Raw genomic sequence first — 14,901 nt, 5'->3', positions numbered from 1 at the left:
AACACATCAAGGGTGTTTGTCAGGTTGAGGTCTCTTGCCTCTTAGTGGCTGAGGGGCATGCAGCTTTAAAGCAGGGCCAAAAACTGCAGTTCCTTCAATGACCACTTGAGGCGTCTAAAAAAAACATAGACTATATAAATGATGGACGTAGCTTCTGGGTTTGAAAAGTGAAGCCAACACATAAGTGCCTGGTTACAAACAGACTTTGGGTCCTGTAGAAGTGTGCAGGAAAACATCCATTAGCTCTGACTTCTGTAGACACTGTGCTGACACGTTTGTCATCTCAGATCATAATGAATAAAGCATTAAATCTATTTGGTAAGTTTTTGTCAGTTTCATAAACGAGGCTTATCTAGGAAAAGTTCACTGGTCAGCAGCTTGTCAATGTTGGCCAATGAGATTGGCCCTCACTCATCACACCTGGTTTCAAACCACCAAGATGGCGACAGTGTCTCTGTAGCTAATTTCTCCTGTAAAGGGTGTGAATGGGAAGTTACCAGCTAATGCACTAGTATTAGTTGGTAACATCCCAAAACTCTGCCCTTTTTATCCAAATACGGTGGCATCGTCTTTTATGGTTTAAAACATCACTGTGGCTACTTCCATCTTTTAAGTACAGTTTATTGTTTGAGTCAGACATACTGGAGTCTACGAGGGTCAAAGGTGAGTGGTCTACCAACCAGTATTCACTTATATTGTTAAAGTGAAGTGGTTTACTCCTCAATAGTTCATGATGAAACACTGCCAATAAGCAATTCCATTAAGATAGAAAGCAATGAATGAATAATATATTGATCATTTTTTTTCATACAGCTATAGTCCTAGTTAAAAAAAGAGTAATTTTAAGGTTTTACATATCAAGACATAAAAAAATAATCTGGTCCTCAGCAAGCCTTTAAGTGATGTAAATATAACCTCAGATGAACTACAAAACATGACATATTACACTGTCATTATTTACTTAACAAACATTAAGCCAAAATGCAGAAGCAGTGCATGAAAAGTTAAGTGCACCCTTATTACTTCCATAGGCATTAAGAGGGTGACTGGCAGCCAGGTACTGCTAATTAAATGCACTTGATTAACTCATCATCAGCAAGTGTGAGCACCTCTATAAAAGCAGAGCATTCACCTGGAGCGTCCATGTGAGTGTTAACACAACGCCCTAATCTTCCCAGTAATTTCACCCCAAGATCAGACCGTGCAGCGCTCAGAGAAACTGCAAAAACAGCTTCCCTCTTTCCAAAGACAAAGTAACACAACTCATACACAGTATTTCAGAATTGTGCCCTAAGTACATGAGAATATGCATGTTGTAAATTCAGTATATGTAAAATTAAAACTGATTTAAAAATATGGCTTCTATTCATTCTGAATAGCATAGTATTTGTCTCATTTATAACATGGAGTGTATACATGAGGACTCTGCTGGTGATAAAGTGTTGATAAAGTAAACTTTTGCCCTCCTTTGAGTTAATCCAGTCGTGGTGTTGACAGTGTACTGATTGCCTTATTCACGGCCCCGCGGGCCTTTCTCACTTAAGAAAATTGTTTTTAAATTATATTTTGTGTCTGAAGATAAGACGAGATAGAAGCACTTATTCTGGAGCCGAAAGAAAGAGAAACGGCGACAATGTGGAAGAAACGGGAGAAAAAGAAACTGGGGGAAAGAGTAAAACTAAGGGCAGAAAAACAGCATCCTCTGCGGTCATGTTGCTCTGTGTTATGTGGAAGCAAAGAAGCAGAGATGATACCGTGGCTGTTTAGGTCCTGGTACGGCTCAGCACAGCCCTGAAACACACACGTACACACACATGCGCACAGTACTGGAAGTACTCAGCGCAGTTTGTTTCTCAAGAGGCTGCACTCCTTCACTTACTGTCAGAGCCTCCAGTTGCTTCAGGAGAATAAAAATTCTGACATGAGTACAGCAAAGCTGGAGGCACAGGAGGGACGAACATCAAAACATGCAGAGCAAGTGCTGAATAAACAGAAGGAAAACAGTCACTTATCACGCTGTTGCTGCTTGTCTCCTTGTTTTGCACCGTGGTGATTTTAGAAAGCTCGTTTCAACATTAATAATGACTTCATTAACTGATGTTTGTCAAACTCTACCAGCAGATCTACTCTGTCTTTTACATTTTGTGCCTCTGGGTAGGCTTTAAAGGGGAATCTGTTTTATTGCTTCATGGCACAAAACAGGAAGAAGGTGATGTTCCTCCAGCTCAGACTGAGCTAAAGCTTTTGACAGTTTCTGGCAGTGGTAGCTCAGAGGAGTAAAAGGCTGATGGGCCAATCACTTCCAAGATGGTTATCCTCTCCAGTAAAGCCAAGTGAGCAACAAAGGAACTTCAAGAAATGGAGTAAACAGGAAATGGACTGCAGGTCAGAGTGACGATGTTCCTTATGAGAGTCAAGATTAAATAAAGCTGGTGAAAGATTATGTTATTTTATATTCAGAAAAGAGAAATATTACAATTGGCATTGCAGATGTTCCATTCCAATAGCCATACTACTGTTTTATTAAGTGCACCAGATAAAGATTTATTTCCCCAAGACTTAGTGTGTCATGTGGGTTATACCAAAAGTATCCAGATGTCTTATTGCAATTCTTGACTTTTACGCATAAACTGTATATAAAAGATGGATGCAGCCACCATGACATCACAAACTGGCTTCTGGACTCTACATTTTTAGGCCTTTTGGCATTTTAGCAACCACCGCCTTAATATTTGGTAGCCAAGTGACCATATTGAAAGCAGAGGATGGAGTTTTAAGATTTCAGTTAATACTAGCTAGCTTGGTTAGCAAGGTGCGTCCATAAATGTGTGTGGATGAAACATAATGATGATACAGATTCTTGCTAATTAAGAATTATTTATTATTTTAGTATAGCACCTAGAAAAAAATCCACATATCAAAAATAACCTAACTTGATATAATCAGAAAGGCTGTGTCAAAGTTTAAGCAGCATGACCCAAAAAGTGCCATGACTGTTGGACTAACAAGGTAGAGGTCAAAAGGTCTTAATCACTTAATGCTGATAACATTTAAAATCCACCCATCCTCCTTATAGAAGTCAGGGTCACAGAGGGGCGAGATAGACAACCATTCGCACCTATGGGCAATTTAGAATCACCAGTTAACCTAACCCCACTAACTGCATGTCTTTGGAAACCATGCAGACATGGGGAGAACATGCGAACTCCTCACAGAAAGGCCCAGCCAGATGGTGGATTCAAACCCAGGACTTCTTTGCTGTGAGCTGTGCACCACCGTGCTGCCCGTTTAAAATGAATTCTATATTTCTTTGGAAGCCAGTGATGGGAAGTAAGAATGCAACCACCAGCTAGTTTTTATTAGGAACCTAGCTGCCACATTCTGGCCCAACTGAAGATGGACACTCACCAAAGGTGGAGCAGAAACCTTGTGGAGAGGCTGCACCTCACAGCAGGCCTATTTATCACATAATTCCATTAAAGTGCTCCGAAAGCCATCAGCACCGCAATCACTGTGGAGAGGTGCAGTTCAGAGGGCACCTGCGGAGTGTACCAAAAATAAAAATGAAAATATATCAAATTCCTTTGATTGAGAAGATACATATCCAAAGGGGGTGTCTGACTTTCTGTAACTACAAGCAGAATTGCAAAATTTGCATTCTCTTACTTGCAATACAGTAAAATAACAGGAAAAATACTCATATAGTATATAAATCATGTCATGAAGCTCACTCCTGCTGCTGGGGGAGGCGGGGGGGGGGGGGGGGGGGGGGGGGGCTGCAGAGGTCAGAGAGGCTGTGATGGATTCAGATGGTTTAAAACACTTTAACCACATACCTACACACCAGCTACTCACTCAGACTTTCTTAAATTCCTTTTACTTTGGTTGGTCTCTTTGCTGTGAGAGAGTTACAGCAGAGAGAGGAAGAGAAGTGGGGGGGCAGTGATGCCGTCTACAACCATAACTTGAACATCTCTCTTCTCTCTCTGTCACTGATCAGCTACTTTGGAACATGAATCACTTTCACTGTAAAGATAAAAATGCTCACTGAACCAGTGTCATTGGTTCTTTTTCCTGTGAGGAAACAAATTCCACGATATCTCGTCTCAGTGTGAGCACTTTCCAAAGCTAACATTTCAAACGGGGCTTGTTGGTTTTAGAGCAAATATTGTCCTCAAGATAACCTTTTGCATTTTTAGCTTCCACTGAACTAAACAGAAGCACACTGGTCTTGACTTTTTGTGTCGGCACTTCGCCTTTCAGTGAGCATTTTATCGGATTTATTTCTTCAGTTTTTTTCTTGGAAACAAATAATTTACTTTGTAAATATGACAGCTGCTTCTTGAGTTACAGAAGGTCAAGGCCGAGTAACATTTTGAAAGTGTTTATATGCTTGTGTTGATGTGTACTTTGTAGTTAATGTGTGGGCATCGGAGTGACTCTACCGCCACCTTGTGGTTGATCAATGCCATTGTGTTTAAGCTGAACCCGTGTGGATTGGAGATGTCTGATCTGAGCGGATTGTTGTGGTCATGATCACGTGGTTCAAGTTTTTTAATGCTGAAAATGTTGCCATTTGCTCTTATAAGTTACTTTTTTATTATTATTTTAAACTGTTGTCAAGCTTGAAAGAAATATATCCATTCATGATCCTTGATCAGTAACTAAGCTCCAGGCTAAACATCTTAATTGTTTCAGCTCTCACTGCCATCAGATTTATAGAAGCTGTGGCAGTTTTTTCTACTTGTTTCCTGGTGAGTGGACAGACTCAACCAACAGGATTTTGACTCAACCCAAGGTATTAAGAGATTGCTACCATGCCAACAATAACAAGATACGTTTTCAGTACAAAAGAATGGATAAATAATTGCAGACCTTCAGAGTCGGATTATCATAAAGGATTTACTGTATGTAGTCTCCAAAATGGCACTGATGGTTTTCAAAGCTTCTGCAGGGGTTATGACTGCACTGGATGAGGTAAGTCGATGCTCTTTTTAAAAAAATAAATAAATAAATAACGTTTATAGCATTCACACTTTCAGATATTTAAGCCGCTTTTGTTCACTTTCAGTACACGATGGCACAGTTTGGGCAAAAGACCTACCTCTTTATGAACCGATCTGCCAGATGTTGTTTGTACCTGTGATCTATTCGTATGGCAGTGGATTTAGGCCACATTTTTTAGTTCATTTACCAGGTACTCATTTCTGTTTCTTACAACTATCCAGCCCCAGACCAAACGTGTGCCAGATGTCCCACTCTTGCATTAATAGCGCATCAAACGAGGACAAAGTTTCCGATAATGAAGTCAGTGTATGCATAAACAATCCCCGTGAGCCTCAAGCTTCAGGCTGCTCCTTTTTCTTCTCTTAGCTCAGTATTATGTTAATTGAAATTGAAAGCTTTATCTCAGGCTCCAGCTGTGATAACAGCTGTCCCACCTGTTAAAGATCATTACACATTAAATATATGAAAACGAACGCAAAGGAGCTTAAAAACAAACTTTAGATTTCATTTATGCTTATTGTATTTTTTTAAATGAGGGACTTGGAAAAGTTAAAAATAACTTACAGTGTATTTCATATTCATGTTATGAGCTGTCACGCACAGTCACTCCAGCGGAGTCCAAGAATAGAAGAAGAAGAAGAAGAAGAAACATCCTTTATTGTCCCACAGAGATATGGAGCAGCAGAATAGGTCCTCTTTTTACAAAACATCAAATTGTTTGAGTTTTAGAGTTTCATTCACACCTTCAACATTAGTTTCTGGGTGATTTTGTAGCCCATTTTTCCAGCCTGGCACACTGACCCGCCTCTTCCTCACCAGTCCTTCATCCTCCTCCTCTGCATGTGAAACGAAACACACTGAAAAGCTACACAATCGGCCTTTCCTTTCTATTCTTTCTCTGATACGGTATGATCAGTAGCAACAGTTTCACTTTCGTTTTGTTACAGATCAGCTGAGTTGTGTCGTTGTTTCTTTTCGTCACGCTGCTCAGCGGAGTTTATGTTTAAGTTTTGTTTTCCACGGTAAGTTTCGTTTGTGACTCACGGACTGCAGAGTGACACAATAAGAATCAGCTGTCGGTCCAAAACAAAGTCAGACAGCATGTTTTCCTGGGGAGAGGACTGTCAGCGCGGGTTTTACTTGAAAGACGGCTCCAGTTCCGACGGCGGGACCGCTGATGGTGGAGTTCATTATTTAAACATCAGTTATAACATCACGGATCTGTCTGCAGGTCACAACGTGCTGGCTTTTGTCAAAAGTAATGGAAACGCCTTCATCATCCGCACAAACGAGAGCAGGGATGGGAGAAGAGTGAGAGGCAGGCAGAGTGAGTATAAGCCTCACTAACAGGTTCACTCTTAGGTACATTTAACCACATATTTAACTGCACTGCGTCCATTTGTATCTGTTCCTGTGGCTGCAGAGTTTGTGAAATACAAAGAGAAGTTTGAAGCTGTGAGTTGTGGTGATGATGTGGTCGCACTGCTGTCTGACAGTGGGAAGGTTCTCTGTGTGGACACAACACAATCTCCTTTCATTCCCAGGTAAGCAGAAACACAGTTTATGGTCCTTAGACTGACATTAGAAATGTGCAAAATATCATGTATTTTATTAGTATTGTTAGTATTCCTATATACAGCCTACAGTGTGTATGATGCTTCAGCAAAATTTCAGCCCTGTTCTCTTCTGTTTCCTGTTCTCTTTTTCAGGCCACTGGAAGCTTTTTCTAATAAACAGGTTTCTCAGATTGCTTGTGGGAGTCAGCACTCAGTTGCTCTGACCAAAGGTACACTATCTATCTATCTATCTATCTATCTATCTATCTATCTATCTATCTATCTATCTATCTATCTATCTATCTATCTATCTATCTATCTATCTATCTATCTATCTATCTATCTATTGACATTCATTAAGTCACATAGAGCATAAAAGGAGGAGTTCGGGTTGCAAAGTGGCTTGCAGATGCACAGTCACTCTGGGCAGGCTAAACCAGCTTAATTAACATACCCTGCATAAGATATGATAATTGGAGGCCTAGAAGGGTATCAGCTGAGCCATCAGCTGATATTTTCTTTTTATTGGAAATGAAAATTAAATGAAAATTTTCTTTGTTTTGTGCATCATTTTATAGAAACTTCATCAACCTTCAACCTGGCATATTTATATTTAGAAGCTTTGTGATCTAAAACCGGAGTATAAAATTTTATTTGTACTTTTTATTTTTATGTGTTTGAAAACATTTTTAATGCACAGCTTCAGTTTGTGACCATCTCATTGGTGGGCTTGTCATGACATTAAATATAAACCCAAATTAAAATGGAGATCTGCTTATCTCACCCACAGGTGGTCAGCTGTATACATGGGGACAGGACTGCAGGGGCCAGCTGGGTCTGGGTACGAGGAAGTCTGGCTGCAGATCACCTCAACATGTCCGATCTCTGTCAACGATCCCGGTGATCCAGGTCGCTGCAGGAGGAGACCAGAGTTTCGCCCTCTCTGTGTCTGGAGGCGTCTTCAGCTGGGGCAGAAATGACTGTGGACAGCTCGGGCTGGGAGACATAAAAGGTACTGTGGCTAAATTTTTAATATCTATTTTATTCCTTTTAATATGAATATGTTAAATGTATTTATGTAAGGATAATACTGCAGTCTGTTTTACCACCAGACATCACAGTCATGCTAACTTTATTGTATATTAATGTACATTGGAAAGCGTTATAATCTGGTAACATAATAACACTAACAAACCTTTCCTTTATAGACAGACACACACCAGTTTCTGTTCATTGTTTGAACAGGAAGAAAGCTCATCACATTTCCTGTGGACAGGACCACACGGCCATTTTGACAAAGGTTAGTCAGCAGGAGCTTTTTGATGCTCTGATTTCTCATCTTACGACATATTACTACAAAGAGCGAATGAATAAACAAAATTATTCCCCAAACCACAACGGAAGGATTTTGGATGTTTGGATGATTCCAAATATTACTTTAAAACATTTGTAAACATCAAAAAGAAAACTGAAAGAGGCTGAGAAGCTCTATAGAGGATGATTCTAATGTAGTACTTATCGCTCTTAATAGATTTTTTTATTTTTTGAAAAAACATAAAACACTTTCTGTGCAAATGTACAAAATGACTGTGGGACTTTACGCTGCAGTTTGTTGGTTTCCTCCTCAGCATGGTGCAGTGTTTACATTTGGCTCTGGTCAGCACGGACAGCTCGGTCACAACTCACGACGGAACGAACTGCATCCTCGGCTTGTTGCAGAGCTCTGGGGGGCAAAGGTCACCAAGATTGCATGTGGAAGGTATGGTATGCATACTGTTAACTTCATGATCTATTCAGGCTGGTTTTTTTTTGTTTGTTTTTACAAACGGTAAAAACAAACAAAAAAAAGTTTTTAGTTTTTACTAGCGGTAAAAAAAACTATAGAAAAAACCTATTAATGTAAAGCTCGTTATTTATACAGTTACATAAGCATGCTAATATATGACACAGTAAGGGTCAACAAGCCAAAAGTAAGGGCATTTCATTGGCTGTTGTCATTAACAGTCACTTTAAGAGTGAAATATTAACAGTCAGACCTAAAAATGACAGGAATTATGACTTGAACATGAACAGTCAGCATCCAGATCTGAAGCTGCCTGTTCATCAGCCGCATCCTTTAAGAAAGCTTCTTATTTTTATTTTTTTATTTAAGGATTTATTATATTTATTTATTATTTTATTGTTGAACATTTTATTTGATTTGCATTTTTTTTAGTGAACAGTTTATTTGTAAGATTTGAAAAACATATTTCCTGTTTCTTGATCCTATGAAGCAGTTTGTTTTGAAAGCTGGTGCTGAAGTATTTCACTACTTAATCATTGAAGAGAATAACAAACAGCACCAAGCTTCTCAAACAGTTACTAAAGTGTATATGTGGTTTTGAGGTCTAAAAATGTTGATTTGTGATATATTATTTACTCAGGAATCACACTTTAGTTCTGACCGACTCAAAGAAGGTCTACTCCTTTGGCTGTGGGGAGCAAGGGCAGCTGGGACATGGAGCGTCAGTTCATCCAACTGTGCCGCTACCTGTTCATCTGTCACAAGGTAACCATACTTATGGTATAAATAAATAAATTAAGTGATTTGAGAAAGAAATAATGTGTTTACTCATCATTTCAGCCACCAGCGAGCCCAAAATTAAAAACATCTTCGCAGGAGAAAACTGCTCATTTGCAACATGCTCATCTGATGAGGTACTGACACTAACGCATAAAGTACAGACCGTGATGGGAGGAGGTGTAAACATGTCAACACTGACTACTTTCTTTCACAGGATGCTCACGAAGGGCCAAACACCCACTGTGGCTCTGTAACACAGCACGGTCTTGATGACAAGGTTGATAAATGGACCTCTGAATGTGATTCAAAGTCATGGAAAAAGATAAAACAGTAAGTATGATGCACTGGGAGTCACAGTTTTTGGGTTTGTGATTCGAATTATATGATTAAAAGCAAAGCTGTTGTTTTTTGCAATGGAATGAAAGCATTAAATGTTCACAGGGAAATCTACGGGGCATTTTCCTCGGCATCCTGTCTGAACAACAGCTTCCTCGAGCAAAGGTAAACGCTGAGTTTCTGTCCATCGTCTCCCTTTTTCTCATTCTAAAACTGGCTGTTAGTTCAGGACTCAAATAACTGAAACATTGTTACAGCCGCTATATATTTGCCTCTGCCTCAGTGTCATGCTTTCATGTGGACTTTTTTCTTTGTCTTCTTAGCAGTGATCAACATTTCCAAACCTCTCCAAAGTACCCTGGTTTGAACCTGAAACATGCACGGCTCGCTTTCAGGAAGCTGGTAAAGAAGGCCAGTGTTCGGGCAGAGGTATGTTACTAGAATACATGTAATCTGTAGGAAAAGTCTTTTTTTTTTTTTTAAATAAACATCTTTCTAATCAGTCCAGAAATCTGTATCTGTCCATAAGTTATGACTGACTGTTCTTCTGCCTGGCAACTGTGATTCAAAAATTCACCCACACTGTTTATACAGGCTAAAACAGTTTTTGAACCAGGCGTTAAACATACACAGTTACACGGTTTTATCACTGCTTCACTCTGCGTGGGAGGCAGGGCACACTTACAACACAGGCTACGAACCATTACAGCTAACTGCTAAACTTAGAGTTACCTTAACAATAACCTAATTCTAACACTAAAACAGTGTCTCAATCCTCATCCAGACTTTTTTCAAATTTTTACCAAATTTTATCACCGTGACCAGCTAAAAAAAAAGATAGCTTGGACGAGTACACATATCAGGATTTTTGCTTACATTTTTGTCACTCTTGTTTGAAGGAGTTTTTCAAAAGCTGCAACCCATTATCTACTCGTTCTGAGCACACACACGTTTGGTAAAAGCATCCTCATAGCTGCACCCTTTACAAAAACACCTGCGTGTGACTCATTTAGCAGATTGTAACTGGTTACAGTCTCTGTGACCGGGCACTGCACTAGTCTGTGTTAACAAGATAAGCTTCCTGTCTTTTATAGAATGACTTAATAATCCTAATGTTTTTCTTCTGAACACATCCTAAACAAAAGACACATTTAACATGTGCGGACCCAACTGCTGCTGCTGCTGAGTGATCCTTGCCATCCTTTTCAAACGAACAGATTGAGGCCGCTGTGCTGCACCTGCTTCCTTTCCTTGATAAAAAACCAGTTGGAGTGGAGGGGCTGAGAATCTACCTGCTTCTCAATGAGCTTCTGCATGCAATCCAGAAACACATGTGGCAATGGAGCACGAAGCTCGCTGAGGTGGTAGCTACTGCAGTGACAAGCTTGTCGAAGGAAAGCCTCCAGATTATAGGTACTGTTGCCACTGTTTTATGTAATATCAGAATGCTCTTTTTCAATCGGGAAGGGAACAAAGCGTTGAAAGTTTTGTGGTATGCCCCTTTTTATCTGTTCTGTTGTAAAATGCCCACTGACACTGATGCTTTCTTCCCTGTTGTTTCCTTGAGGTGACTGGTGGTGCTCGCTGTCACCCTCCACCATGATTCGACACGTTAAAGTCTGGAAGACGGCCCTCTCAGAGATCCTGTCCTTCCAGCCTGTTCCTCGCAACTCTGGAGTCAGAAATCTGCTGCTAGTCCTCCAATACATGTACAATGTCAGTATTAATATCCTAAACCACTTATTTTACTAATTTAAAAATTTTGCCTTTTCTTGACCTTTTAAATTATAATATATAATTGATAAGATGTTCCCTTCCGAAGGCCAACAGCAGGGTTGCAGAGTCTCGGAGGATACCAGAGAGCGATTTTTGTTTGTCAACTGACGAAACATTTCTTTCCGAGGATCTGCATCATTGGCATTTACAGTCACAACGGAAGGTAAAATGTTCTGGTCTACAGCCGTGTGTCTGTGTGTAATCCACTGCTTTGTTATCCCCTTTTTCTGACCTTTGGTTCTGTCACTTTCAGTCAGTGTCCAGTGTTCATATAACCAACAAGAAGAAATGTGTGGTTTTCATGTGTTTTTAAGCTGTGTTTTTTTTCCTTTTAGCATGCACATGCTGAGCCACTTCTCCTTTGTAACTTCCCAATTGTGATGGATCTGCAATCAAAGAAAACTGTTTTTGACATGAATGCTTTCCACACCAAGGTAATTGAAGCCTCACAGAAACTGCCCTTATATAAACTAGAACACTTCTCAATCTGAAATAACTTTATTTCAGCTGACAGAAGTGGAGGATGTCCTTTTGAATTTTTGGTGGACATTTGTCGATCCCCCAGTTACTGAAGTTTACTTCGTAGTGAACCTGAGGCGAGCATCAGTTTTGGAGGACACCATCAAAAAACTGGCTGACACTCATCACAGAGACTACAAGAGGCCACTCATGGTAAACACAGCAATACACAAATAATATTAAAAGTCTGTACATTATTGTAAGCCACAATTTTTGATATAAACTGTTTTTTGTTTTTTTTTGCCCTTTTGTCTTGTCTTGTAGGTCTTCTTTGATGAAAATCATGAGATCGATGATGTCTACAAGAAAGACTTTTTTTATGAAGTCTTTCATGACTTGGTGTCAGCTGAATCTGGGATGTTCATGTTCAATGAGTCTGAAACACTGGCATGGTTCTCCTCCAAAGTAAGTCTTCCTGCTCACTGGAAATAGAATGGGAAAAGACCCAGAATTTACAGCTTTTAATGGGTTCCTTATAGTCCCATAAAATTAACAATATTCAGTTTGGATCATATGTATTGATCCAACCTTCGAGAACTGATTTCTGATTTGATTTGTCTCCCCCATCATCATCATCATCATCATCATCATCATCAGGGAGCTCAGGAAGACCAGCGTTACTTTCTGTTTGGGGTTCTGTGTGGACTGGCTTTGTACAACGACTGCATCATTCACTTACCTTTCCCACTGGTTCTGTTCAAGAAGCTGCTTGGTGTAAGGCCTTCCCTGGAGGATTTGATCGAATTCAGCCCAAGTGTTGGAGAGTAAGGGGGGGGGGGGGGGTTAATATGAGTTATAATTATTTTACACAAATTTATAGTTTTAGGTGTTGGTTGGTTTCACAAATCATCCCAAACTATGTTGTGTTTAAAGGAGTCTGAAGTACATCCTGGATGACTACAAAGATGATGACTTGGAAGACTTGTACATGTATTTTTCGGTAGGAGTTTTGCAGAAGGCCAATCAATTTCACTCAGAAATGGTCTTGGATACCTGACTCAGTTAAAGCAGTAATATCTATATTTTTTCTCAACAGATCAACTGGGATGGGAAGGATATTGACCTTGATCCACAAAATCCTGAAAAGCTGGTGACAAGTCAAAATAAGTGAGGACAATCAAAGCTTTTTTAAAAAAACAAACATATTTTTAAAAAGCAAACATAGTGTTATCCTGCCAGAGAGGAGCTACAGATAAAAACAAGCCATCACTTAAAATGATCAAAACAATCTAATAGCCAAACCAAACTGTTTATACCACTGTAGCTGACAGCAAGCTATAACTGGAGATTTATTACATATACTATTTTGTGACCAAGGGGAAGCATCTAATAGAAAAGGGAACAATTGTTGACAAGCAATTTAAACAATCATGGGGAGATATCAGTGACAGCGATAGAGAGAGATCACTCTTCATATAAAATGGAACAAATTAGTTCATGATATGACAAAAGTGTAGACGTGTTTTTTGAATCGCTACTTTGCCAAACAGGAAGGAGTACGTGGATGCCTACGTGAATCACGCCTTCAACACATCAGTGGAGAGCGTGTTTCAGGAGTTCAGAAGAGGCTTCTTCCTGGTGTGCGAGCGGGATTTGGTGAGACTCTTCAGGCCAAAGGAGCTGCAAGAAGTGATGGTGGGTAAAGACTTCAATGACTGGGAAAAGCTGAAGCAGGTACAGTCCAAATTATTTGCTCTGCAGCTATTTTATAACATCCTTGTGTATGCTTTGATTACTATCAGTAATTGATGGATTATCTGTAATAAACATAATAGCCTCTTTGTGATTAGAACACAGTTTATAAAGGTGGCTACGCTGCTGACCATCCCACCATACAGATGTTTTGGGAGGTTTTTGATGAACTAACTGAGATTCAGAAGCAAGCTTTCCTGTGTGAGTACTGTACCTGGTTTTAACATGAACAAAAGTCTAATTTTGACCCATAAATGGAAGCTATATTACTAATCTGTTTTGTTGGACTTTCTATGCAGTTCATCCAGAGTTATAACAAAGTCAGCAGTTGCAGGAATTTAACAATGTAAATTCACAATATTTCTTTGTCACCTGAAACTAGTGATGTTTAGATTGTTCAGGAACTTTTTTACATTTGCTGGTCTATGCAGTGGGTATCTGGTCTTTGGTAGGAAAAATCAGTTACACAGCAGCTGAGGTGGTGGACAATTCCTCAACACCATGCAAAATAAATAAACACATTAAAACCAGGAAATTCACTTTCACTTCAGTTTCAATTCAGTTCCACTTTTTTCCTCCTGTAGGGTTTGTGACAGGATTTGACCGGGTACCTACTCTTGGTACGGACAAAATCAAGATGCAAGTCAAAGTTAAAGAAGTCACGGACCTTTCCCCTGACCGGTACTATCCGGAGACACACACGTGTTTCTCGACCTTGGAGCTGCCGTTATACTCGGCTAAGGAGATCATGCAAACCAAACTGACAGAGGCCCTGAGCAACAATAAGAGGATCTACAAGTGATCAGCATTATATACACCGACTTTTTACTGTACTGAGCAGAAGACTTAACATTGCAGTAATACACTTTGTTACTTAACAGTAACAAAGTAACAGAAGTTATTTTGTGAATGGCTGACCTAAGAGCAGAGTTACCGATTATGATAATGATCAGAGTATTAGGGATAATAAAGGGTTTCTGATGATGTGGAATGTATGAATTTAGTTTTATTTTTTTTTAAATCACACTTTCTAAAAATATGAAGGTAATATATGCTTATATAGATTGGAAGAAGTCTGTTTGTCTTTAATTTTTTTTTCCAAGTGTTAAATCTCAGAAAATATACATTGTTCTGTGTTTCAAATGTGGATTTAATATTAAAACTTATCTGAAATGTGATGTACTTTGCTCATTTCAAACTCTGTTATTCTTGGACTCAGCTTAAGTAGCTTTGCATGATTCACAGTTTAAAATAATCCAACCCTTTCCCTTTAAGCCAAGTTTCTTCTGGGTGTCTGCCGCCACAATCAAAAGATTTGAAATGCAGATTGGTGAGGCTTCTGTGCTCACAGCCACAACTATCCTCCCAAGATGACCATATTTGAAAACCACCCATCTCCAGAAAACACCAGATGAAAAAGTGCTGTCTGGCCTCTGTGGGGTCTTGGCTATT

At 39.5% G+C, this 14,901-nt stretch overlaps 1 protein-coding gene across 2 annotated transcripts; it reads left to right on the top strand.

The window, feature by feature from the left end:
• Window positions 1–5,879: 5,879 nt before the first annotated feature.
• On the top strand, window positions 5,880–14,596 carry LOC115781460 (probable E3 ubiquitin-protein ligase HERC4). 2 transcript variants are annotated; one of them, XM_030731111.1, is made up of 23 exons: window positions 5,880–6,334; window positions 6,431–6,551; window positions 6,717–6,793; window positions 7,354–7,575; window positions 7,772–7,863; window positions 8,192–8,322; window positions 8,987–9,111; window positions 9,187–9,260; window positions 9,341–9,456; window positions 9,568–9,627; window positions 9,789–9,891; window positions 10,680–10,875; window positions 11,030–11,178; window positions 11,285–11,401; window positions 11,574–11,672; window positions 11,746–11,910; window positions 12,022–12,162; window positions 12,355–12,521; window positions 12,631–12,697; window positions 12,794–12,864; window positions 13,248–13,431; window positions 13,548–13,650; window positions 14,034–14,596. In XM_030731111.1, exons 1-23 carry the CDS (start codon window positions 6,109–6,111, stop codon window positions 14,249–14,251), a joined length of 3,024 nt encoding a protein of 1,007 aa, XP_030586971.1. In that variant the 5' UTR covers window positions 5,880–6,108; the 3' UTR covers window positions 14,252–14,596. The 2 variants fall into 2 exon arrangements, with proteins under 2 accessions (XP_030586971.1, XP_030586970.1); XM_030731110.1 differs by having other exon boundaries at window positions 9,786–9,891.
• Window positions 14,597–14,901: the final 305 nt, after the last annotated feature.

Source organism: Archocentrus centrarchus, chromosome 6, assembly GCF_007364275.1.
Source record: "Archocentrus centrarchus isolate MPI-CPG fArcCen1 chromosome 6, fArcCen1, whole genome shotgun sequence".
Classification (NCBI taxonomy): domain Eukaryota; kingdom Metazoa; phylum Chordata; class Actinopteri; order Cichliformes; family Cichlidae; genus Archocentrus; species Archocentrus centrarchus.
Note: the sequence above shows the minus strand (reverse complement) of the source record. Positions and strands in the feature narration are given on the sequence as shown.